General features: G+C 43.6%; 1 protein-coding gene across 2 annotated transcripts; it reads right to left on the bottom strand.

The window, feature by feature from the left end:
• Positions 1 to 231: 231 nt before the first annotated feature.
• LOC140908958 (amine sulfotransferase) lies at positions 232 to 24,631 on the bottom strand. Of its 2 annotated transcripts, XM_073337120.2 has the most exons (8): positions 24,538 to 24,630; positions 24,185 to 24,272; positions 16,718 to 16,891; positions 15,161 to 15,369; positions 13,251 to 13,377; positions 9,667 to 9,761; positions 7,269 to 7,449; positions 232 to 471 (listed from the first exon to the last, which is right to left on the bottom strand). In XM_073337120.2, exons 3-8 carry the CDS (start codon positions 16,878 to 16,880, stop codon positions 347 to 349), a joined length of 900 nt encoding a protein of 299 aa, XP_073193221.1. In that variant the 5' UTR covers positions 16,881 to 16,891; positions 24,185 to 24,272; positions 24,538 to 24,630; the 3' UTR covers positions 232 to 346. The 2 variants fall into 2 exon arrangements, with proteins under 2 accessions (XP_073193221.1, XP_073193220.1); XM_073337119.1 differs by lacking the exon at positions 24,185 to 24,272 and having other exon boundaries at positions 24,538 to 24,631.

Raw genomic sequence — 24,631 nt, 5'->3', positions numbered from 1 at the left:
CTGCAGAGCAGACACTCAGGATACTGCATGTTTGTCTGCTGGCTGTTGGTGTCCAGGCTGTCAACCACAGCCTCAGGGCAATTAAGGCACCCAGGTTTATAGGTCATGTGGGGACACAACTCCTGACTGGCCTGGATTGCACCCCAGAACATGACAGTCTGTTACACCTTTTCATATCTTAGAACTGGGGTACTACGGTGATGTGCGAATACGTGTAAGAAGGAAAAAAAATTGCAGGTTTAAAATCTTTAATGTGCACAGAATGATGGATTTTCATGAATACCGGAGACAAATGTATTTTCATTCTCTTTAGTGCACTTTCACCTCTTTCCAGCTGGAAACCAGCCTATATGTCATCATTAATATCCCAGGTGAACTTGGAAGACAGGTCTTTCATTTTCTCATTAAAAACGTTGTCAAACCTTTCGCTCTGTGCCACAGTCATTGTGTTCTTCCAGTCTCCAACAGTCCCTAGAGCAGGAGACACAGAAGAGGAATTGGTAGTTAGATACTCTGCTGCCACTTGGGCATTTGATTATAATTTGAATATCGCTTGTGCGCGTAAGAGGCTGTGAATGCTGCTAATTGGGTGCAGTTCCTTTTCTCCTCAGTTCCTTCCTCTCTCATCTCCCCAGAACATAGCTCTCTAGGGCTTTGGTGGTACATTTCTAGTCTTGAAGGTGTGGGTCAAATACAATAAAAAAATACGTTTCTGTTTTGTTATATGGAGGTGTACATCTCCTCTATCCTTCCTGGCATTAGAAATGTACCCATTAGTGTCCATTTGATTAGCTGGGCAAATGTATTATTAATGTGACTTGCATGTTACAGATGTCAGAAGCCTTATCAGAGAATGCTGCCCCTCTGATAAAACACATGCCACTGGCAAAAACTGTGATTGCGTTTTGTGGAATGCAGCCGTGCCCCTAGGAAAACCATAATGGCCCAGATTCATCCTCGGTCTAACTTTGACTGCAGTGTAACTAATTTGACCCAGTATTTCTAGACAATGTCACTAATTCTGTTTTAGGCACCAGTGGATTTATACATCACCGTTATCTTCCTGTACTGATTTACTTCATTGCAAATTTTAGAAGAAAAATTGGCAACAGGAAATAGTTACTGTTAAGAGAAATATGAGCTTCTCTGAACATTCTTTTCAGGCAATGCTGTACTTAACACTTTGCAGTCGTTCTCCACCTTTTCCGTACCACAGTGCCCACTACCATCCAGCTGGGTCCCCCTCCTATTCAGCAGCAGTACCGGGTTTACCATGGTGCCACTGGCTCCCTGGTGCCAGTCCCATGCTCAGAAGGGGCCCATAACACCTGCTTCCTCCCCTAGCACAGTGCTGCGAGGGGCCCCGAGATCGAGGAGCAGCATCCTGGTTACCACAGCGCCCAGCCTCCAGCCCCAGAGAACACCTACCCCGTCCCCTTCAGGCCTGGCCAGCCCCTGAGGCAGACAGACAGACAGCCCCCTTCCCCGGGATATGATACAATGTATCAGGGCCCTGGTACAGTTTAACCCCCACACTGCACCTAGAGACAGGCAACAACGCTCCAGCTCTCACCCTCTGCCCGCAGGTGCAAGGATCCAGCCCAGAAGCCGAGAGCTCAAGGAACCTGGGAGCTGTAGTTCCTTGGCCAGCTCCCTGGCTGGAGAGCCAGCCCTGCAGCAGGGAAGGAACTAAATTTTCCAGCGTTCTGTTGGCAACTATCAATGAGAAAGGGAGGGGGAAGCTGCCAGGGTTGGTGAGACCTGTTGTACACCAGGCTTGCTGTGAATGGGGAGCTGGCTGCTAGAAGGGGGTGGCACTGTGAATGGGGAACATGTATGCCCAAGGAGTAGAAGGCTTTGGCCCAGATATCGTCCTCAGAAGACTTCCCGAGACTGGCTTAGGGATGACTCTGCTGGCAGCTCCCAAAGAAGGAATTAGATGGAATGAATGGACAGTGCACCTCTATCTGAAGCCTAGCAAGGGAGGTATGTGGACCCCCACCAGTAGAAGTTAGAATGATAGGTAAGGGAGGGAAGGCTCTACTAGAGTATCTGGGCAACTTTAGGTATAGTTCCAGGTATGCAGGAGGATCTGAGTCATGGGAACAGAAATTGACTTTTCCGTTCCAGATTTATCTAATATTCAGAAAGGGAATCTAGAACCTGCCTTACGGATCTGAACATTCTCAAAATTCAGGAGTGTTCAAGTTCAGTTTGGGCTGCTCTCTATTATTTCATTTCTCCCAAATCAAATGCTGATCCACTGTAACTTGCTGTTGAAAAAGTAGGATCAAATTGAGCAACTAATGCTAGCATCTTCCCTGCTAACTAGGACTGGAATTGCTATTTTCAACAACCATTCCTGGGTGGTTGTATTTTTGTTTTGTTTTGTTTGTTTAAAAAGAAAATGACAGTAACATTGCATTGGCAAGTTCCCCACAGGAACTAAGGCCTTGTCTACATTGACACGTACAGTACTGAAATTTTCTTCACTCCAGGCTGTGAAAAAACTCACCCCAGAGTGATGCAAGTTTCAGCACTGTAAAGTGTCAATGTAGACAAGGCCTTAGTTCCTATGGGGAACTTGCCAGTGCAATATTACTGTCATTTTCTGCCATTACTGTCATTATTGGGAGCACTTTAACACTGGCTGTGTAGACATATCCTAAGAGTGGAACAAAAGAACAGCAAAGGCACTTTAACTTCTCCTCATGATGTGGAACAGTCTTACAGTCAGTTCCGGGTTTACAATGGCTCCAGTGGATCCATGGAGCTGGGCCCATGCTCAGAAGGGGTCCTGGCCTGCTCTGAGACCCCGCTGGCTCCCCCCACCCAGCACTTGCTCCTCTTGGCTGGACGAGGACTCCTCTCCACCCCCTGCTCCTCTCAGCCCCCTGGCCAGACCCCAGTGCACCTCCCGCTCTGGGCAGTCTCTGCTTCCCACCAGCTGTGGGTCCCCACCTGTCTCCTCGGAGCTGAGCCACCTGGGACTGGTGCAGATGCCTGGCCAGTCTCAGCCAGGTATGTGGGGGGGCTTGGGGGAGTGGGTCTGTGGGGAGTCTGGCGGGGAGCTTGGCTGTGAAGGGGTGAGGAAAATCTGTGTGTGTTGGGGCACTAGGGAGTGGGGGTTCTGTGGGGGTGCTGGGCAGTTGTGGTGGGGCTGTGGGCAGGAGTGGTGTTGTGCAGGGCACTGTGCCTTTGTGGGTGGGGCTGGGGGGCACACGACTTAAGGATTTGGGGGGTGTTGGGTGGGGGAGAGCTAGGGGGTGTGGCATGGGACTGCACCTGAGGGAGAAGGGCATGCTGCCAGCACAGGGCTGGGCAGGCCACTGTGCATCTGGCAACTGCCGGTTTGTAAATAGTGCCTTCTCACTGGGCGGAGCAGGGCCACCCCTGCCATGCCCAACCCATGCCATGAAGGCTAGGACTATAACAGGGTTTAAAAGAGAACTGGATAAATTCCTGGAGGTTAAGTCCATTAATGGCTATTAGCCAGGATGGGTAAGGAATGGTGTCCCTAGCCTCTGTTTGTCGGAGGGTGGAGATGGATGGCAGGAGAGAGATCACTTGGTTTACTCCCTCTGGGGCACCTGGCATTGGCCACTGTCAGTAGACAGGATACTGGGCTGGATGGACCTTTGGTCTGACCCAGTATGGTCATTCTTATGTTCTTATGCCATGCCCCATTACCTCTGGCTGACTCCTCGCTCTGGGGACTGACCTCCCCGTGCCATGCTCCATTGCCCACATGGGGGCCCACAGATATGTTTGGTGCCGGGCCTGCAAAAGGTTAATTCAGCCCTGCTTACAGTATGGATCCAGATATCCTCCAATCACACAAACAGAACTTTACTGCAGTTCTGTAACTATGCGGGAACCAGTCCTGCATTCTGTGCACATTGAAAATTCCTACTGAATTCAGAAGTGCCTTGCTTTTGTAACCATACCACCGGATATTTTCAGAACCTAAGCAGGTTTACATTTAATAATTGGGTGGGAAGTCTCTCAGAAACAGTTACGTGCTGCAGGAGGTGTTGATTAGTCACTAGGTAATGTGAGACCCTCCTGTGTACACTAGTAAACCAATGCAGCATAATTTTAGGATTATGCTCCTAGAGTCTAGAATGAAGTCCTTTGCTTCTATACACAGCACATTAAGACAATGAAAAGACCCACATGGACTTCAACAGGCTTTGGGTGGAACTGGTTATACCCAGTATAACTCCACTGTCTTCATAGGATCCCGGTCCCACAGCAGAGGGTGGCATTGTGAGCTTGTTGCAGAGCTGCTGCACAGGGATGTCAAACCTTCTGGTGCCCCAGCCTCCAAAATCATCCAGGCTGCACCTTCTGCATGACTATGTGTTAGCTGAGGAGTGCATGGGAATTGGGGGCCCCTGCTGCAGCTGATGGGCATCTCAGGTACTTAAAGCTATGGCCTAGAGTAGGGAAGCACTTTATTGCAGAGTCTGCAGCTGCCTAGGACCAGTGCTCAGGATAGAGACAGAGTACTTAGTGATGCTGTTGCAAGGTTCAAGCATGCTCAGCCTTGGAATTGCCACTCCTCCCACAGCTAGTAGGTGCAGCTGTCTAAGGCTGGCCTCTGGCAATTGGTCCCATGGCTGGAGCCAGAGAAGCTACAGGTGGCTCTCTGACTATAGGGGGCCATTAAGCTAGGAGCAGACAACTGGAGTTAACCTCAAGGAGCAGAGGTCAGCAGTAGGAAAGAAATGTTAAGAGGAGCAGGGAAAGAGGAAGCAGGTCGGGCTTGCAGGAGGAGAATAGGACCTGCTGGCTGGAGAGCAAGTCCAAGATAGAAGGGAAACAAGCATGGGGAGAGGTGGTGGTGACCACATAGTGGAATAGCATGTAGATGGGAGCAGAGGGAGAAAGAAGGCTGGTGACTTCAGGTACCTAGGGGCTAAGTGTTCACTGAGCCAGGGTTGGGGAAATGGTGCTTGCAAGTGGCTTGCTCAAATGGCAGGAAGGGTGCTGGGCAAGGGATTTGTCAGAACTGATCAGGCATCTGCTGGCTGTGGAAATTTATTGAGCCGAGGCCAGGACCACATAGAGTGACTGGTGAAATAGGGTGGTACTGGAGACATGGCTAAAGAATGTCTGAATGAGAAGGAGATAAATCTATGGGGAGCTTCCGTGTTCACTGTGAAAGTTCTGCTCACTGTGGACACTGGTAAACCCACCTGGGTACCAGGGGCGGCTCTACCAATTTTGCCGCCCCAAGCAGTCGCCGCGAATTGCCACCGCCACAACAGCAGCGGAGCTATCGCTGATTTGCCGCCACGGGACACTGACTGCCGCCCCGTTCTAAATGCCGCCCTAAGCACCTGCTTGGAAAGCTGGTGCCTGGAGCCAGCTCTGATGGGTACAGCTCAGTGAGAAAAACTGGGGTCTGAGAAAGCTGTGTATGGCAATACACATAGTCTTGCAGAGGTGCATGTTCAAAATGAAAAATGTCTCTGAGATTCAGTACCAGGTATACCATGGTGCCAATGGTACCGCCACAGCAGACCCACATGCGGAAGGGGCCCATAACAATGACTACATGGGGGCCCGCAAATATGTTTGGCTCTGGGCTCACAAAAGTTAATCTGGCCCTGATCAGCAGTATCAGAAGACCACAAACCCCAGACATCTATTCACAACTCTCCCATAAAAGGGCTACAACATGAAAAATACCCGGCTCCTCTCAGCCACAAGAATTGTCCCACAGATTTTATTTCTTTGGCTAATTTCATACTCTAAATAACCCCTGTAATAAATATAAAGGGAAGGGTAAACACCTTTAAAATCCCTCCTGGCCAGAGGAAAAATCCTCTCACCTTTAAAGGGTTAAGAAGCTAAAGGTAACCTCGCTGGCACCTGACCAAAATGACCAATGAGGAGACAAGATACTTTCAAGAGCCGGGAGGAGGGAGAAAAACAAAGGGTCTGTGTCTGTCTGTATGATGTTTTTGCCGGGGACAGAACAGGAATGGAGTCTTAGAACTTAGTAAGTAATCTAGCTAGATATCCGTTAGATTATGATTTCTTTAAATGGCTGAGAAATTAAGTTGTGGTGAATAGAATGAATATTCCTGTCTGTGTGTCTTTTTGTAACTTAAGGTTTTGCCTAGAGGGATTCTCTATGTTTTGAATCTAATTACCCTGTAAGGTATATACCATCCTTATTTTACAGAGGTGATTCTTTTTACTGTTTCTTCTATTAAAATGTTTCTTTTCAAGAACTGAATGCTTTTTTCATTGTTCTGAGATCCAAGGGTTTGACTCTGTGGTCACCTATGCAAATTGGTGAGGATTCTTACCAAACCTTCCCCAGGAAGTGGGGTGCAAGGGTTGGGAGGATTTTGGGGGGAAAGACATTTCCAAACAACGTTTTTCCAATAAACCCAGATAAATGTTTGGTGCTGGCAGTGGAAGTCCAAGGGTAAAATAGTTTGTACCTTGGGGAAGTTTTAACCTAAGCTGGTAAAAGTAAGCTTAGGAGGTTTTCATGCAGGTCCCCACATCTGTACCCTAGAGTTCAGAGTGGGGAAGGAACCTTGACACAACAGAAACATTTTAATAGGAGGGGGACCCACTACCATCTAGTTGGGTCCCCCTCCTATTCAGCAGTATAAGAAGACCACAAACCCCAGACATCTATTCATGACTCTCCTATATAAGGGCTACAACATGAAAAATACCCCTCTCCTCTCAGCCACAAGAATTGTCCCATAGATTTTATTTCTTTGGCTAATTTCATACTCTAAATAACCCCTGGAAGCTGTAGAGACAAAATCAGTTCCGATACTCACCATGTGTGAAGTTTCCCAGAAGCACTAGACAGAAATGCTTTCAGTTTTCTCTAATGTTCACGTTTTAATTTCTCGAAGATGACCCTTCCCTTTTATAAGTGGCACAAAATGAATGTTACCCTCCACGAGAGCTTATTGAACATTTTCATTTTTAAAATATATGGTTACTTTTTTCTCACAGATCAAAAGACATTTGCACTACTTTGCTCAGCAAACATTTAAGACACTGCATTGAGCAAAGGAGTGCAGCTCTCTTTTAATCTGTGAGAAATGGTGCCTGATGCATTGTCGCACAGCGATGCACCCTCACTCAGCAGTCCTAGTGCCCCAAAGCCAATTGTTTCCTGGGGACAGAAAGTTGTGATTGGAAGTCCGAGGCAGCGAGCTTCAACACATCCTATGCCAGGATTTGCAGAATTAAATATTTATTAGATTTGGCTGCTTCTGCCTTACCTTTGCGAAGAAAGTGTCCTTTGCCTCGTTCCAGGAGCTTGCCTTCCATGGAATTATAGTTTGCCCTGGGATCAGTTTTCATTTTATCAAATGTAGCATTTTCCACAACAGTGTCCAGCTCTTTTTCATTTAGCAGCTTTCCTAAGAATCTGCAGATTTTCAGCACAGTGCCTCTGAGATCCTGAAATGAACATTATTTCAAAGTAACAGTTTCCCAAATAAGGAAAATAAAAGAACTAACTCAATAAAACGATAGAGTAAAGGGTAATGGGATACTTAAAGAAAGGAAAACTGAGCATAGGGATATAGCACTAAAGAATAAAGTTGGCTTCTTATTTGGGACCATCAGTCTTACTACACTACTTCATAAGCAAGATTTTAATTCCCTCTAAGAGGCTACAGCAGCATTAAAAACTGGCAGGTAAGTAGCAAGTTAAGCCACTGCAAATTCCTTCTTCATTAGCCAAAACATCCTCGTGGCCTAATGAAGAGAGAAAAGGCTCATTTCTGTGACTGTGATTACAACTGCTAGCACCATGTAAGACAAAGGTTGTCAGAATTTTCTGGCTATCTGTATTTTGGTCTGTCTGTGGCAACCTATTTTGGAAGCAGAAGGACCCCTGTTGTGTCCAGTTCTGGAGTCCACAATTCAAGAAGGCTGTTGATAAACTGGAGAGGGTTCAGTGAGTAGTCACAAGAATGATTAAAGCTTTAGAAAACATGCCAGTGTATCAATGGCTATTAGCCAGGATGGGCAGGGACGGTGTCCCTAGCCTCTGTTTGCCAGAAGCTGGGAATGAGTGACAGGGAATGGATCACTTGATGATTACCTGTTCTGTACATTCCCTCTGCGGCACCTGGCATGGGGCACTGTCAGAAGACAGGGCGCTGGGCTAGATGGACCTGTGGTCTGACCCAGTATGGTCGTTCTTATGTACTTCTTTAATTTAACAAAGAGAAGGTTAAGAGGTAACTTGATTACAGTCTACAACTACCTACATGGGGAACAAATCTTTATTAATGGGCTCTTCAGTATAGCAAAGAAAAATATAATACCTCTTAATGGGAAGGGTTTTTCCTCGCTTTGTTAATCAGCCTTGCTGGTCCTATTAACATGCTTCCTGCTGAAGTCAGCAGAGGGGATGCCGCTGCATCTCTACCTATTTAGCTAAGAGGTGCACTCAGATACTCCAGACCTTGTTTAGAAAGTGTGATTAAAATCAGTTTAAAATGGATTGAGTTCAACCAGAAAAAAACCATGTATGGACACTCAAACCTGACTTCTGCTAAGCTAGGTGAAGTTGTTAAGGAGCCAAAAGCTAGCTGAGCTGGTAGAAAAGTGAAAAATACTAGTTTCTAAAAAAAATTGAAACTTTGAGGACTTCTGTACTTTTTCAAAGATTTCACATCGATATCTTAATTGAAAATATCAAACTAATTCTTAAAATATTGTATTTACTAAAAACCTAGTTTTGAATAGATCTTGCAAAAAAAATCATTTTCACAAAAAATTACAAGATCTTCAGTTTTGCACAAAAAAAAAAGGGCCATTTTAACAAAACATCTTTTGTTCTAAAAGCAGTTTGAGATGTTCTAAAATGTATCAAACCCTCTCCTTTCCCTTTAGGATGCCTCATGGGATGGGTTGTGTAGCTGCCATCCTGCTATGCAGGAAAAGAAATGAAGTAAAGCAAGATTATTATCTTTTCTAAGTGTACTCAGATCCAGCAGATATTCTTCACTGGGAAGCAAATGATACCTCTTGTGATGAAGTGAATTAGGCTCCTATGTGCTATTGAATGTCAATGGGAGTTAAGTGGCTAACTTACTTTGGGTCTTCTGAACATCTCACCCTATGGTTCTGATTCTTCCACCCTTACTCACACTGAGAAGTACTTTTTCAAGTACTCACATTGAAATCAATGAGACCAATGTACCTTACTCTGTGAAATCAACGAGACTCTTCACAGGGTAAAGTACAGCTCAAAAAGGGTAAAGGTGGCAAAATATCACTGAAAAATGGAGGCATTTTATTTTCTGTTTCTTTCAGATATAAAAAGAATGAGGAGTAGTTGTGGCACCTTAGAGACTAACAAATGTATTTGGGCATAAGCTTTTGTGGGCTAAAACCCACTTCATCAGATGCATGGAATGGAAAATACAGTAGGAAGATACCCTACCCCATTTTTTCATGTTCTCTCTCTCTATATATATCTTCCTTCTGTATTTTCCATTGCATGCATCTCATGAAGTGGGTTTTAGCCCACAAAAGCTTATGCCCAAATACATTTGTTAGTCTCTAAGGTGCCACATCTACTCCTCGTTCTTTTTGCTGATACAGACTAACATGGCTACCACTCTGAAACCTTTCAGATACAAAGTGATTGACTGGTCTCACCTTCTTCATCTCCTCATAGGTGAGGAAGAGAATATTGAAGTCATCCTTGTGGGTGTACCAGCCTCTGATGTGATTGAACCAGGAGCCAGCCAATACTTATGAAGAAGAAAAATTATAGAAATAAACGTTAATGATCTCAAACAGAAAAACCGTTCAATTATTGACATTTTTGCATCCTAATAATCTCTCAAGCACGGCTGCAGAATCGATGGAGCAGACTTCCGTTTTTCAGCTTCTCTTCCCTCTGCTGTTGGGGGGATATTTGGGCTCACAGAGATGTTATTCCAGTTCCTGTTTTTATTCACAGCCTTATTCTGGATTATCTTTCATCTTAAACATGAGATAAAGGACAGGCCAAGTCCAGCTTCTCATCTAGGGATCTGAGGCCAAGTTTTGGTTTTTTTCCACAAACAGACAGACTGTTACATGATAACGAATACACATTGCACTGTTACCTCTAGAATCCACTGGCACCATAGCATGGTACTTGCACCCAGCACAACATATTTGCCCTTTTTTGTCCTGGATTATTTACCCATAGATAGTATTTTCCATTACTTTTGATGGATTAGTGATCACAAACCTAGAATTAAATTGATAGATTCCTAGATTAATAGATTCTCTGGCCAGAAGGGATCATTGTGGCATCGAGTCTGACTTTCTGTATAACGCGGGCCATTAAACTTCCCCCAAATAACTCCTAAACATATCTTTTAGAATAACATCCAATCTTGATTTAAAAATTGTCATTGATCGAGAATCTACCATGAACCTTGGTAATTGTTACAGTGGTTAATTACTCTCACTGTTAAACATTTATGCCTTATTTCCAGTTTCAATTTGTCTAGCTTCAACAGCCAGCCATTGAATTTTATTATACCTTTCTCTGCTAGATTGTTCCCCATGTAAGTACTTGCAGACTCTAATCAAGTCATCCCTTAAACTTCTCTTTGTTAAAATAAACAGATTGAGCTCTTTGAATCTTTTGCTAGAAGGCACATTTTCTAATCCCTTAATCATTCTCATGGCTCTTCTCTGAGCCCTCTCCAATTTATCTGCTTCCTTCTTCAGTTGTGGGCATCAGAACTGGACATGGTATTCCAGCAGTGGTCACACCAGTACCAAATACAGGGGCAAAATAATCATGTCAATGTTGATGCCCAGGGTGAAACTAATCTCTTCCATTCCTCTCTGTCATTTGATACTACTTCCATCCACTCGATGGTGCCACTTGACATCTGAGTTTCAAGGATTCAACTGATTCTGAGCCCTGATTGACCTGCAGGTTTTGCCAGGTTGTCTTTCTTTGTTTGTAGCTTTTCCAGGGTATTGCTCAGTAGTGTCTCAGTCTAGGTCTTCTAAGCTTTTGCCATCTGGGTATCAGTTTTTCTGTTACTAACACACTTCTTCATTATCCTTTCTATGGCAATGCCAAACAAGAGCAAAAATAACATGTGGTCCACAATGAACCACTCTCTTGTCAGGTTGTTCACTCTGATAGAGCAACCTTGCATCTCTGTACATGGCCGGTATGGTGTTGATGGATTTAGAGCGAATTTCGCAGGACTGAAGAATATTCCACAATGCACGCCATGCTGGCTGTCAAATACCTTTTCAAAGTCAATTATATCAATGATGAAGGATACCTGGAATTCACTGAATTGTGCTTGGTGTCTGACTTAGTTCCTGCAAGCACCCTGTTCCCTTCTAGAGACATACACAAGGAACCATGGAATTTGACAGATGGCAAAACAAAAAAAGAAAACAATTGCATCTGCATGAGTTGGAGATTCCGGTCATCTGTCCAAGATGCAAGGGCACATCAAGCCACAGATGACAACAGCAACCAAAACCTTTGCATTGCCAAACTGAAGTTAAAACTGAGAAAGACCAATGTTAAAAGAAAGCGGCAAAGAAATCAATAATCTAAAACTGAAAACAAAAATGTGCTCTGAGAAATTCCAGCGTGAACTATGGAACAGATTTGGGGTGCTAAGAGAGGCAGAGGAAGGTGAGATAGAGGTTGGACCTGAAGAAAAATGCACAGTGCTCTGAGACAATGTGATTCAAGCTCCAGCAGTCAGCATACACACAGAGCAAGGACTGAATAAGCCAAGAGACCTCGCATCTCAACAAGGAAAGAAAAGCACTGAAAGGAAAACTCCTGAATGCTAAGACAAATGAAATATTAGAAGAAGCAAAGGGAAAGTACAAGACAGCAGACAAAGCAGTGAGAAGTGTGGACATTTCAAAACAGGAAATGGGCCAATAAAAAGCCAAGATGAAAAAAGGCTTACAACTGAGGTGTAACAGAAAGACACATGGGTAGAGCATGTCAGACAAGTCGTCAACATCCTCAGCCCCAGATATTGATGAAACATGTGAACCTAAACTACTTGGCATTAACACTGATGCAACAGAGATGTCAGGAAAACAGGCTGCAATTAAGGAGCTGAAAAACAACAAAATGGCAGGAGATGATCAAATCACAGCAGAAAATCGAAAAGAACTGGACCCCACTACCCTAATAAAACTGACAGAACAGTTCCAAGTTCTGGGGAGAAGAGACCCCTCCTGGCAAGTGAAAACATGGAATCGTTGGCAGAGTACCTAAAAAGGGTGATCTCACTGATGGCAATAACTGGAGAGGAGTCACACTACTGTCTGTTGTAGGGAAAATCATCTGTAGTGTGATTCTAAACAGGACAAAAGAGGCAGTGGATTCAAAGCTTGGGGCAGAAGAGGCTGGATTCAGGCCCAAAAGCTCCTATGCAGATCAGATAGTCACACTAATTCCCATAATAGAAGAATGTGTAGAATATATTTTACTACGTACTGAAATTTTCAGTGTGCCATAAGCTGCCTTAGTGAGAATGTTGCATTGTCAGAGATATTAAGAGAGACGCCAGGAGCTAGATAGGTTACAGCTGAGTCTTTTGGCTCTTTGGAAGGTAGAAAATAGTGGTTTGGGATTGCGGGATAGGCATAATAATTGTGGAAAACTACTAAACCAGAAAATTGTGGAAAACTACTTCTGTGTGTTCTCTGTATAGCGCTCATCCTCATCTCCTCCCCTGTGTTATCTGAGCGCCTAAGTGGAGTTGAAATGTGTTGAAATCTTCATAGGTTTCAGAGTGACCATCCAGTTGAGATACATGAGGCTACTTGTACTTTATTGGTGCAATGCATGTGCCTATGCAGCCCCCCTGGACTACCTTTGCTCAAAATCTCTATTGTGAGCTGTGAATGATACTGCATTTATTGCAACCTTAGACCCCAGGTTGTGAGGTGTGGGCCAGGATTTTGACCAGCTCCACCGTCTAAGTAATTTACGCACTCAGATAGAAGAAAAGGAGTACTTGTGGCACCTTAGAGACTAACAAATTTGTCTGAGCATAAGTGAGCTGTAGCTCACGAAAGCTTATGCTCAAATAAATTTGTTAGTCTCTAAGGTGCCACAAGTCCTCCTTTTCTTTTTGTGGATACAGGCTAACACGGCTGATACTCTGAAACCAGTCACATAGGTTACTCAGGCTGTGGTCAGTGAGCACGGTTTGGCCTTTTAGCAGTAAATGAAACCTTACCTTTCCCAGCTAAAAACCTCTCCAGAAAAATATTAAAATCTGGTATTGTCTCAAGTAGGACTGAAAGGCTGGAAAAATGAAAATAGGAAACCACAACGTCCTTCGGGTTTCTGGCTACGTAAATAACCTGCAAGGTAAGAGTGACAGTCTCAGGTAGATTAAAGGGACACCATTAACTTACAAATCGGTGGTTTTATAAAATTGCTATTGCTGCAAGTAACATTAAAATCATTATATCTGAAAAGGGCTAGAATAAGTACTTCAGTAAGTATTTTATCCTGATTTAAATGAATGGGATTCTTTTTGTGTCTTTGCCAGCATTTCCTGTACAATCAGTGGCGTTATTGCGCTTCCTTAATTGCAAAGACCGTCATACACATGCATAACTGTCTACATATGATAATACCATTGACCTCAATGGGATTACTCACTGTTGTAAGGTTAAGCACATGAGTAAGTGTACTTAGAATCAGGTCTTCAAGTCATGTCCAGTTATTTATATGGGTCTTTCACACAGCAAGAGGGGAGCAAAACCATTTAAAAATCATGGGAAATGTGACAATAAGCAGCACAAAAATTAACAGGGAGTGAAGTTGCAGTGTACTATCTGAAAAGAATGTAAACTTGAATAAATTCATTTGATTTTGAGTTCCTTTTTAATACAAACCCTATTAAGTCAGCAACCGATATCTATTTGTGTGTATTGTGTTGGTATATTGGTAAAGTATTTCACTGAAAAACATATCCTCTGACTAGAATCCTAGTAAGCATGAATTTACTGCTCTTTCAAAAAAAAATTGCAGCTGGAGATATTTTTAGAGAATTGTAATGGATACAATGTTTAAAAAGTAATGCTAAAATGCACTGCTGAACAGCACAACCAATTTCTTCAACAACTTGGAGCTGAGAATTTCTGGAAAACCACACAGACAGCTGAGCCATATGGTGGTGCACAGTAAGAACAGACAGCCAGAAGCCATGAAGAGAAAAACTCCCTGCACCATCAATGTGGTCTTAAAATTGTGAAAACCTTCATGAGCCGTGTAAAATATACATAAGCAATACAAGATTTACCAAAGTCTGTAGTTCAAATTGTGCTCTGTGCAGCTTAGGAGATGCTGTTGTTCCATTTACTTTTACCGTCCCTGTAACTTTAAGGAGTCTTTCTGCATGGGAAACGGGGCTGAGCTATAAAGCCAATCAGGAGGAAGGTTCCTATGGATTGATAGGTTGCAGTGACGGAGCTCATGCAGTGCAAGCTCTGCACCATGCATCTGCTCATCTTATTATAGGTGTTACTGCAACAGAGAGAAGGAAGCTGGAAGGGTGACTGTGAAGGGAGTCTCATGGGGAAGTGAGTGCACGGAACATGCCATCTTTCATGGGAGATCCAGGTAGCAGTGTAAGAGATTGGCATCACTCCCACAAGGCAGTTCTCACACTTTCTCTACAATTACATTGATAACATAAGAGCTTACAGTTACATAGCTACATACATCACAACAAAACCACTGTAATTTACAATATAACATGCAGACTGTAATGATCCTAACCCATCAATAATGCCCCTTTTAGGGTGAGCTGTCATGATGAGGAAGAAGCAGCTCCATTTCTTGGCCCAGAGGTCAAGCACAGCAGTTCCATGAAAAATGGGATCTCCACTGAAACTGGACACTGAAGTCCTGAGGTCTTGATTGAACTTGTTTTCCCCCCTTTGGCTGGGTCTAAGGACATGGAATGGGGCTTTGGAGGAAGTGAGCCCCATCTCCATCCAGGGGAGATTTGCTTTTGGAAGGGCGATTGTGGGGAGGGCAGACAGTCTGGCCCAGAGGATTTAGACTGATTTATTGGTGAAAGCTACAAGTTTTCCTCAATAATGTTAATTAAATTATAAAAACAGCATCACCTACTTTTGCTCTCCTGTTCCTCAGATCTCTTGGAACTAAATAGTAAGGCAGGTGAGTAGCAAAGAGACGAGGTGATGGACGATGGACATAATCAATATTATGTATGTTATACTCCAGCCAGGGGACTCTGTCTGCTATTTGCACATTTTCTGTTCCATCTCGATGGCCTTCATGATAAATCAAGCTCAAAATATTCTGAGTCCACACAGTCCCTGGGAAAGAAAATAGCCTTCTTTGAAACAGCTTTGATGCTAATTTGATTTGTAATGTCACGTAATAATCTGCCATAATCACAATCTCGTCAAAACTGTGTCTCATTCTACTTTATAAATGAAGTACAAAAATGTGTCTTCAAGGGAATCCATTAATGCAGCAGGGGTGGGAATCCAAACAGCATTATATTTTTGTACATTTTAGTATAAAAAATCCTGTATCTATCTATGTGCTGGTCAATAACTAAATCTTCAAATATTTTTACCTAGGCTATTCAGGTTCCCCATGGAAACGGTGATTACGACACACAGTTTTTCTCCCTCTGATGTAGCCTCAGTGCTGCGGCATGACTGTCCATTCCAGTAATAACCAGTGGATTCACTGGCCCTATCCAAAGCACCCTGTATACTGTTGTTCTGAGAGTTTTTACGTACCCCTATTCCACTCCCGCAGTGGAAGAGCACCGGTGCTACTTCAGGGCTCATGCAGAAGGCTCACGTGGTCTGTCCTGTCTGTGCATGTTACATGACCTGTCAGCAATACAGGGAATTCTCTACTAAGAAGGGCCCAGGGTACTTTAGTGACCAGAACTGGACATGCCAAAAGCTGTGTTACAATGTTTAGTATCCAATGGGGTATAGAGTCCTTCTCTCTAAGCGCCTCACAGAGGAGTTGGTTCTGCTATATTATAACTCTTCAGCTACAAGTAATTCTCAAACCTCATAGGCTGGAAGAGGTGCTATTCTTGTTTGAAGAAAATATATCACTGCGAAGTCTGAGAACAAAAATGCTGATCACCTGAGTACAGGTAGTTGGTAGTTCAGCTTGAATACTCCGTGATAGGCCTGGGATCAATCTGGGGCGGCGGGGGTGTTTAGAAGATGGCTGTCTCAGGGGAGTCTGAGGTTTTGTATTTGTGTCTAAATTCATTAGTCTGAGCACTCACACCACCTTCCCTTTCCATGAGCTTATTGTTTCCAGAATATTGCTGACATAAGTGTTTACACAAAGGAGATAAAAATAGTGGTCGACTACAGAAAGAAATAGATGCAGTTTATTATAATACATATTTGGGCATAGCTTTGGGCAATATTTGCCCAGTTCAAATATACTTTGCAGATTACCTCTAAAGCTTTAACCTTCTGCCATTGCCTTAAACATAGGGATGCAACTGAGATAATGTCTCCAATAAACTATTGGCAGGTAATAGATTTTAAACGGCTACCACCAAAAATAGGTCATAATGGTGGTCAATAAGCTTGGCGGAAGAGGCGGGGAAGGTCAATAAAGGTTTCAGACAAAAATCAGATATGATTTTCCTAAAGGGAATCAAGCAATCAGTCTTACCTGATTTTGGAAAAGTAACTACAAATACATCACTGTCTCTGATTTCAAAATCCTCCAGTAAATCTATGTATTCAGGTGTAACAAGGTGTGGTTGGAAATAAATTCCTTTATGTTGGATCAAAAATTCTTCTGATGGCTCCATTGTTAACTCCGTTTCACTCATATGTCAAGAATCTGCAGGTTAGAAAATTTAATTTTATATCCTTTTTATTTTGGTGTCATCTATCCTTCAGGCCAAAACTTTCAGGACAACATAAACAAAACAGATCCCTTTTTGATAACAAAATGTATATTAAGAAAAACAGCAAAGTGAATGACAGCATAGAAATGGCACTTTTAGGGACTGGCATGAGAACAGAATATCTTTGGCAGGTAAAAGTGCTGTGTAATACGTTGTATTTGGGTTCTTTACTTGTACAAAGTGTCTGGTTAGGCACCAATATTGCTTCACGAATTATCTAATGTTACAGAATCCATGTCAATGAGCACTTAAAGTCAGAGCTACTCAAGGAGCTCACCACGTAGTCCAGTGCTTTCTATGAGCGACGACTTAGTCCTTGTGCACAACCAGAGGAACGAGGCTGCATTTCAGTTAAGTTTGTGTCTGGAATTTTGTTCACACCATCTTATTATTTCTGATTCTCGCTCTCATATTTCCCTGTTTAATATGTTTCTCCCCGTCCCTCTTGTCTAGTAACATAAGTTCAGCAAAATTGGAGGGAAGGAGAGGAAATTTCTTTCCTCTCAAGAGTTTTCTTTGATAATTTTATTTTTGGCCACTATATTTTATAAGATCCCAAACCTGTCAGTCAGTGACATCATGCCACATACGTGCCAGTGGAGCACATTGGCTACGTCCTTCCAACAGAGAGCAGAGAGACAAAGAAATTGGAGTAAAATGACCTTCTAGAGGATTTCACCTCATATGTCTCTTACAGTATTTGAGTTGGAACAGAAATCTCCATGTAGTTTATCAGAATAAGTGAATTGATACTCAGGTCTCTCTCTTTCAGGCTTTCCAATAAAAGATGTCTTTTTTGTGGTATACAACTAACAAAGAGGTGTGTGTGGTGTGGGGAAAAAGCCCTTGTTAGTGTCATTAGACAGCATACAAGGCTCAATAAGAGTAATTGCACAAGCGAAGTCAGTGATATGACTTAGGCCTGGCCTACACGACAGAGTTAGGCTCCATGTAAGGCGGCTTATGCAGTGGCCTGACATCCTGAGTTCCCGGGAGGTGCTCGACCCCCACTCCACCCTTTCTCCCAAACCCTCGCCCGGCCTCTTCCTCCACCCCCGTACCACCTCTACTGCTCCCCCAGTGCCTGCTGCACGCCACTGAACAGCTGATCCACAGCAAGCGGGAGGGTTGGGGGGATGGGGAGGAGCTGATCGGGGGCTGCCGGTGGGTGCTGAGCACCTGCTATATTTTTTTCCATGGATACTCCAGGCCCGGAGCACCCACGGAATTGGCGCCTATGAGCGTATGGCAAACTAATTCTGTCAGCGTACAGACGACAGCCTTGCTCCCACCAGCGTAAGTGCCCTACTACACTGACTTCATAACTTCACCTCCAGGAGAGGCATAGGCCTTATGTTGGCGTCGTTAGGGCGATGCAGAGTCTGTGAAGCACTGTGTTCCTTACATCCGCTGTTGGCTGTCATTCTTGTCAATCTGACAGCTTTGACAAGAAAGGCTGGTAGGCTCCTTGCTGTAAATCCAAAGCCCAGCTCACAACTTAGGCTGTCACCCCACGGCAGGTGTGGGGCTTCATCAGGAGCCCAGCTGTCGCCTGGGCTCCCTGCTCTGAACCAGGCTGCTGCCCGGGTTCCCTGCTCCCCACACTGAGCCAGGCTGCCACCCGGGCTCCTAACTCCCTGCTCATGGCCAGGCTGCCACCCAGGCTCCTGACTCCACACTGGGAGCCCAGCTACTGTCTGGGCTCTCAGTTCCCTGCTCCCTGGGCTCCTGGCTCCCTGTTCCCCAGATGGCAGCCAGAGAGGAGCAAGGAGTCTAGGCAGCAGCTGGGCTCAGAGCAGGGAGCTGGGAGCCCGAGAAGCAGCTGGCCTGGGAATGGGGATCTGAACTGTGGTGGCAGATGGGTTCCCAGCAGGGAGCTCCCTCTGGAGCTAAGAGCCTTGTGCTCTCAGACCTCCACACTGCCCCTCTTAAATGACTACGAACACTCCTGGTAAGGACGTGCCCCACAGAGAGAAGGAGTATAGTGGGGACATAAAACACCACAATAGTTACTATGGTGGCTGCGTATCGACATCAGTTTGTAGTGTTGACATGCCTTTAGTTGTGACCAAGCAGGAGGTGCAGTCATTGGCCAGGAGATGACAATCCTGCTCACAGTCTCTCTCATCCAGCTGTTTCAACTTGAAGGAGCAACAAGCTGGACAACGCAGGGTGTTTTATACATTTGCTGTTGGATGGAGTGACCTGGTTCTTCTTCTTGGCAAAGGTGATGCAGCCCAATCCGAAAGTGACCTGTACTCAGGGGTCAAAGTAACTTAAGGGACTTACTGGTATGCATGGCTGGGGTCCTGAGTGGGGAGGGGGAAGGGGGCAGAGGGGTGCTCAACCAGAAAGGGCAGGGTCTCAGACAGAAGGGGCGGGGCCTTTAAATCCCTGTACCCTTTAAATTGTCGCCACTACCCTAGGGCTCAGACAGTGGGTCTCTGGCAGTGATTTAAAGAGTCAGGGGCGCCGGCCGCTGCCAGAAGCCCAGGGCCCTTTTAAATTGCTGGCCTGGGGAAGCTTCCCCCTGCTGGTACAGTCCGCTGTGTACGGGCTCTTGCTGGTATGCCGTACTGGACCATACAGGCTTACTTTCACCTTTGCCTGTACTTCTGGCAATGAGTTGAAATGTCCAACCATGAGATGAGTTGTGTCTCTTCTCATCATCCAATGAGAAAACAAGGCATCTCCTGTTTGACTGTGATGGGGTGGGCACCCCACACCAGCCCTGATAGAGTTGACGAGGGCCTGAGAAGTCCATTAGGTTACCTGGTGTCATCTGTGAGAGGGAGGGCCAGGGTTAATTAAGAGTAAAGCCCAACTGGGGGAAAGGCTTGGAGAGCACTGTGGGCGGGGCTACTCAGGAAGAGCAGTGCTTTAAAAAGCCCGCTCCTAAGCGACCAGAGGAGCTAGCAAACAGGGGAGTTTTGCAAGGGAGTTGTTGTGAAGGGGAGCATTGGGGGGGGGCTACATACATGTAACATTCCTTAAACTTCCTTAAGCTTAAGCCAAAACACACACACACATACCCCCAATAAAAACAAAACAACAACAAAGGAACAAGCTGCAGGAATAAAAAGAGAATGCAGGCAGAAACCCAGCAACAGAGTGGGGGCTGCCCAATTTATTGCACCCAATGCAGCACATATGATTACATCCCCTATGGGCAGGTGGCGTATGTGTGCATTCAGTGCAAGGAACTCCTGGACCTCAGAGACCATGTATGGACTCTGGAGACCGGGTGGCTGAGCTGGAGAAACTAAGGGAGACAGAGTGATACACAGATGAGACTTTCCGTGACATAGTAGAATGGTCCCAACCCTGGTCTGACAGCCTCTGTGCTGTTGAGGATGATGAAAGTTTCAGGGAAGGAGAACACTTCCTTCTGCACCTCAACCTCCAGCCCTGAGCCCCCTCCTACACCCAAGCTCCCTCCCTCTTAGTTTAGCAGAATTTGGCTTACCGGGACCCCCCATTCCCCTAACATGTCAATAACAAAGCTTTTACTGTATCCAGGGGTGGCCCTAGACTAGCTACCAGAAACTGGCGCCCGAGGTGAACCATGCAATCAGCGCCCCTACCCTCAAACGCCAAGGACAGATCTAGGCTGACATTTTTGGTATACTGGGAAACATTTTGCCCCTTTTTTACTCTTTACTTTTACTCTGTTTTTTTGTTGTAAACAGAGGCTTACTTATTCAGTTTCTGAGTCCATCCATCTGTCCAACCAATGTTTCTGAGATCGGATAAAATAGAGACACGAAATTTTCAGAATAGATTTTTACGTGACAGCTAGATGATATTTCAGTCCGATTTCAAATAAAAATGTATTAAAATGTTAATTATAATTTTTATTATTACAAATCCAAAATCATCCATTACACTATCCTGTTTTAACTACCATTACCACCACATCCAATATAGAAAGAAATAAGAAAACTCTGCAATGAACATTAACCTGTATTTACAAAACACTCCAAATAAAAAACACTCTGTGCTCTTAAAACATGACTTTTCTTGCTTTAAGTTTTGAAAATTCAGTCACTAGTTCTTTTAGATCCAGTTTTCCAGCTATTTCATGCTCTATTGACATTGTGGCAAGTCCAACAAGTCTCTCTTGCACCATTGTTGAACACAAATATGTTTTTATCAATTTTAACTTTGAAAAGCTACATTCCCCACTAGCTCCGGAAACTGGAAAAGTTAAAAGAATGCATAAAGCTATAAAAATGTTTGGAAAACTGTCTGAGAGTTTATTTGCACAAACAAACTTCAGTACTTCTTCAGGAGTGGAATGTTTCTTAAGTCGTCTTGAAAAAGCCTGACGCTCACTACACAAATCTGTGGCATCGATGTCTTTTGAATTTTCATGAGTCAATGCCGACTCCAGTTTTATACAAAATTCTCTTATCTGTTTTGCTGTTTTCTTTTGCAAGCTGTGGATATTATATAGAAAGCCAAATACTGACTCTAGCTGCTGTATCCATTGAAATCTTCCATTGACCAAGTGAATAGCAGCATCAAGGACTGCAAAGTAGAAATTCACTTTGAACCTCTGTTTTGGGTTCTGAATGAGTGTGTCTCCTCCTTCATACAAAAACTGCTGTTTCTTTTGCCGAATGTGAACTGGCTCTGGTTCAAATTCTGTCAGAAAGTCTATTTCTTCAGCAAACTCGAGAGAATCTACCAGTGTTCTTTCAAGTCCTTCATCACTTCTGAATTCCTCCAGAATATTTTTAGTTTGCTGCAGTTTTTGAATAGCAAAATGTATGTTCAAGTTCTTTTTCTGAAGCTGCTTACTAGTGAGATTAATCTCAAAAAGGATGTTACACCACAAAATGAGTGCAGTCATAAATTTGAACTCGGAAAGGCCATTTGGAAGAGCTTCTGCGTCTGAATGTGCCATATTGCCAGATGATCCAGTAAAGGTAATATAATCAGAAATTTCAATTAGGGTATCATAAATGTTTCCAAGTTCATAGCAAAGGGCCTTCACAGCTCAGTGCGACTCTCCCATCTTGTGTGACTAAGTGGTTTCAGAGTCAGAGAATGTACATGGCAAGTCAGAATCTCCCAATGGCGTGTTGAGCCTGAGAAAAACACATAACCACGTTGCACCAGGTCAAAGAAACTGCCTGCCTCCAAACATCATCTAGCAGCATCAGTGACAACCAAATTCAGAGAGTGCACACTGCAAGGAACGAAAAAGGCCCTAGGATTGATTTCCATCATTCTCCTTTGCACACCGTTGTCTTTACCCTTCATATTACTCCCATTATCATAGTGTTGGCCACGTAAGTTTTCAATAGATAATGACATGGTTTCAAGCTCTTGTAGAATAGTTTCAGTCATCCAGTCATCTCCTTCAGTGGTACAAAACCCAAAAAATGTTCCTTTATGAGCACTTCAACATTATCTGCATCTGCAGACTTTTCCATATCCACAAAACGAATGATCATCATCATTTGTTCAACATGACTCACATCTGGTGTACAGTCCAGTATTATTGAAAAGTATTTTGCCGAGTGGGCAGCTTCTACAATTTTCTTTTCAATGGCATTTGCTAGGATTTGAATCAGTTCATTCTGCATATTTTTTCCTAAGTAATGAACCTGTGTTTCATGATCAGTTATTTTACGTAGATGCTCCTTCATGACTGGATCAAAGAAAGCTAGGTATTCGACAAATTTTTAAAAGTTTCCGTTACCTGGAGTGTAAAATTTTTCATTTCTACTGTGGCCACGGAATGCTAAATTTTGCACACTGAGAACTCTCACTAAAGCAATCAGACGCTCTAATATTTGTTGCCAATATTCTTCTTTTTCCTTGATCACATGTACATTTTCTTCATCGATAGTTTTTCTTTTTTTCAATCGTAATTCAAGTTCTTTCCAATTTTGAAAACATTCCAGATGTTCTGTACTTCTTTCATGTGAAGAGAGAATTGAAGATATGTTTTTCCAGTTTTTCGAACCATATTCAGTAGGTGATGTACCAATTGCTTGATTTCTAAACAGCTTGCAGCAAAAGCAAAACACAGAGTCCTTCAACACTGAACATTGTAACCAGTATCGATGAATTTCTTCCCCATTAATGAGTTTCCTCTTGTAATGCTGAGCAGAGAATTTTCTTTTATTTCCATCCTTAGGGGAGGGAAATTTGTGAACTTGTTCGGGTCCATGTTCCATGAAAATTTGTCACACACTCTCATCACATCTGGGCCATGAAACTGGGTCCCCATACTGTAACTTGTTTGTAACTTCCTCATCCTTTCTTCCTTCTACTTCATTTACTTCAATTTCTGCATGTGTCTCTGAAGGTGAATAAATATTCTCCACTTCCATATCAGTCTGATGCTGTGAGCTGTCTTCATCTAGAAGTAAGCTTCCATCAGCTTGAGTTTCCAAACTGCTTTTTTGTGGATGTGAGCTTCCCTCATCTCGAAGTAATGTACCTTCATCTTGATGTTCCAAACTGCTTCCACGTGGATGTGAGCTAACCTCCTCTCCAAGTAAAATTCCTTCATCTGGATGCTGTGAACTGCTTCCATTTGTATTTGGATTAAAGAGAAGATATTTCAGGAAGGATCGCTGCTGTTTTGCTTGGTCCTTTTCCTTCTCAGCCTTTTGTTTAAGATGCTCAGCTCCTGAGGGTTTTCTTTTTCCTCTTTCTGCCATGGAGCATTTGAATATTGTTATGTACTGTGCTCCTGTCTGCAAGCATTATAGCGTTAAGGATGGCTGACACATCTACGACATGGTTGCTGATTTAAAACACATGGCAGCCATCCCAACATGTACTTTCACTGCTTAAAGGTTCAATGATTAGTAACATACACTCACTTATCTATTAAAACAGTTAGTTACAGCCTTTACATGGAAACAAAATGACCTTTTTTGATGTTATAAACCAGTTGTTTGAAAGTAATCCCCTTCCTCTTTTAGGGACCTTATTTATTCCATGTGAACCAGTTATAACAAAGAAAAGTTCATAATTATACAGCCCAATAATAATGTTAAGGTTTAATAATGCTTCCTTTTACCCTTCAGGCTGCACTACAGAAGTTTTCAGCCTGATGGACACTGCAAAAGGGCTGGTCTAGGGTGGTCACTCATATGCAGGAGTACAGGAGTTATAACCTTTCTACAAATCTCAAATTCCAGCACTGATGTGTAGAATGGCATCAGGCCAGCCAGGTGCAACAGTTGTACGCCTACACAAACCTGTTTCTCCCTTAACTTTTCCATCCATCTCTGCTGACACAGCAGGAACTATCTATTGCCAGTTGAAAGCTCCATCTTCATGCACATACTGTAAAACAAACGATGGCTTAGATTACATTTACTTTCACCAGTCAACTCTTTAACACACACTGGTGTTGTGACTTCGTTGTTGGATAACCACACCAAAAAAGCATTTAAAGATCAGATTTCCATGCCACTCAGCTTATTGCCAAAGAACAGCATTGGAAAATATTTCCACTGCATACAGTTCACTGCTGAAGCTCATAAGATATTTAATTCATTCACAGATTTACTGATGAAGATGTTTTAGTAATATATAATAAAATGTTTACCTTCTCTGCTCTATTTCTGCTGCTCCAAGACACAAGCCCACACTCCTGCCTTCCACTTGAATAAACATGACTGATACTCACTCCTAGAAATAGG

This window comes from Lepidochelys kempii, chromosome 3, assembly GCF_965140285.1.
Source record: "Lepidochelys kempii isolate rLepKem1 chromosome 3, rLepKem1.hap1, whole genome shotgun sequence".
NCBI lineage: Eukaryota > Metazoa > Chordata > Testudines > Cheloniidae > Lepidochelys > Lepidochelys kempii.
Note: the sequence above shows the minus strand (reverse complement) of the source record. Positions and strands in the feature narration are given on the sequence as shown.

Coding starts and splice junctions, on each gene's coding strand:
- LOC140908958 (XM_073337119.1), bottom strand. CDS start 16,880: ATGAGTGAAACGGAGTTAACAATGGAGCCATCAGAAGAATTTTTGATC. Junction 15,370..16,717: donor AGTTACTTTTCCAAAATCAG/GTAAGACTGATT, acceptor TTTCTTTCCCAG/GGACTGTGTGGACTCAGAAT. Junction 7,450..9,666: donor CCTATGAGGAGATGAAGAAG/GTGAGACCAGTC, acceptor TGTTCATTTCAG/GATCTCAGAGGCACTGTGCT.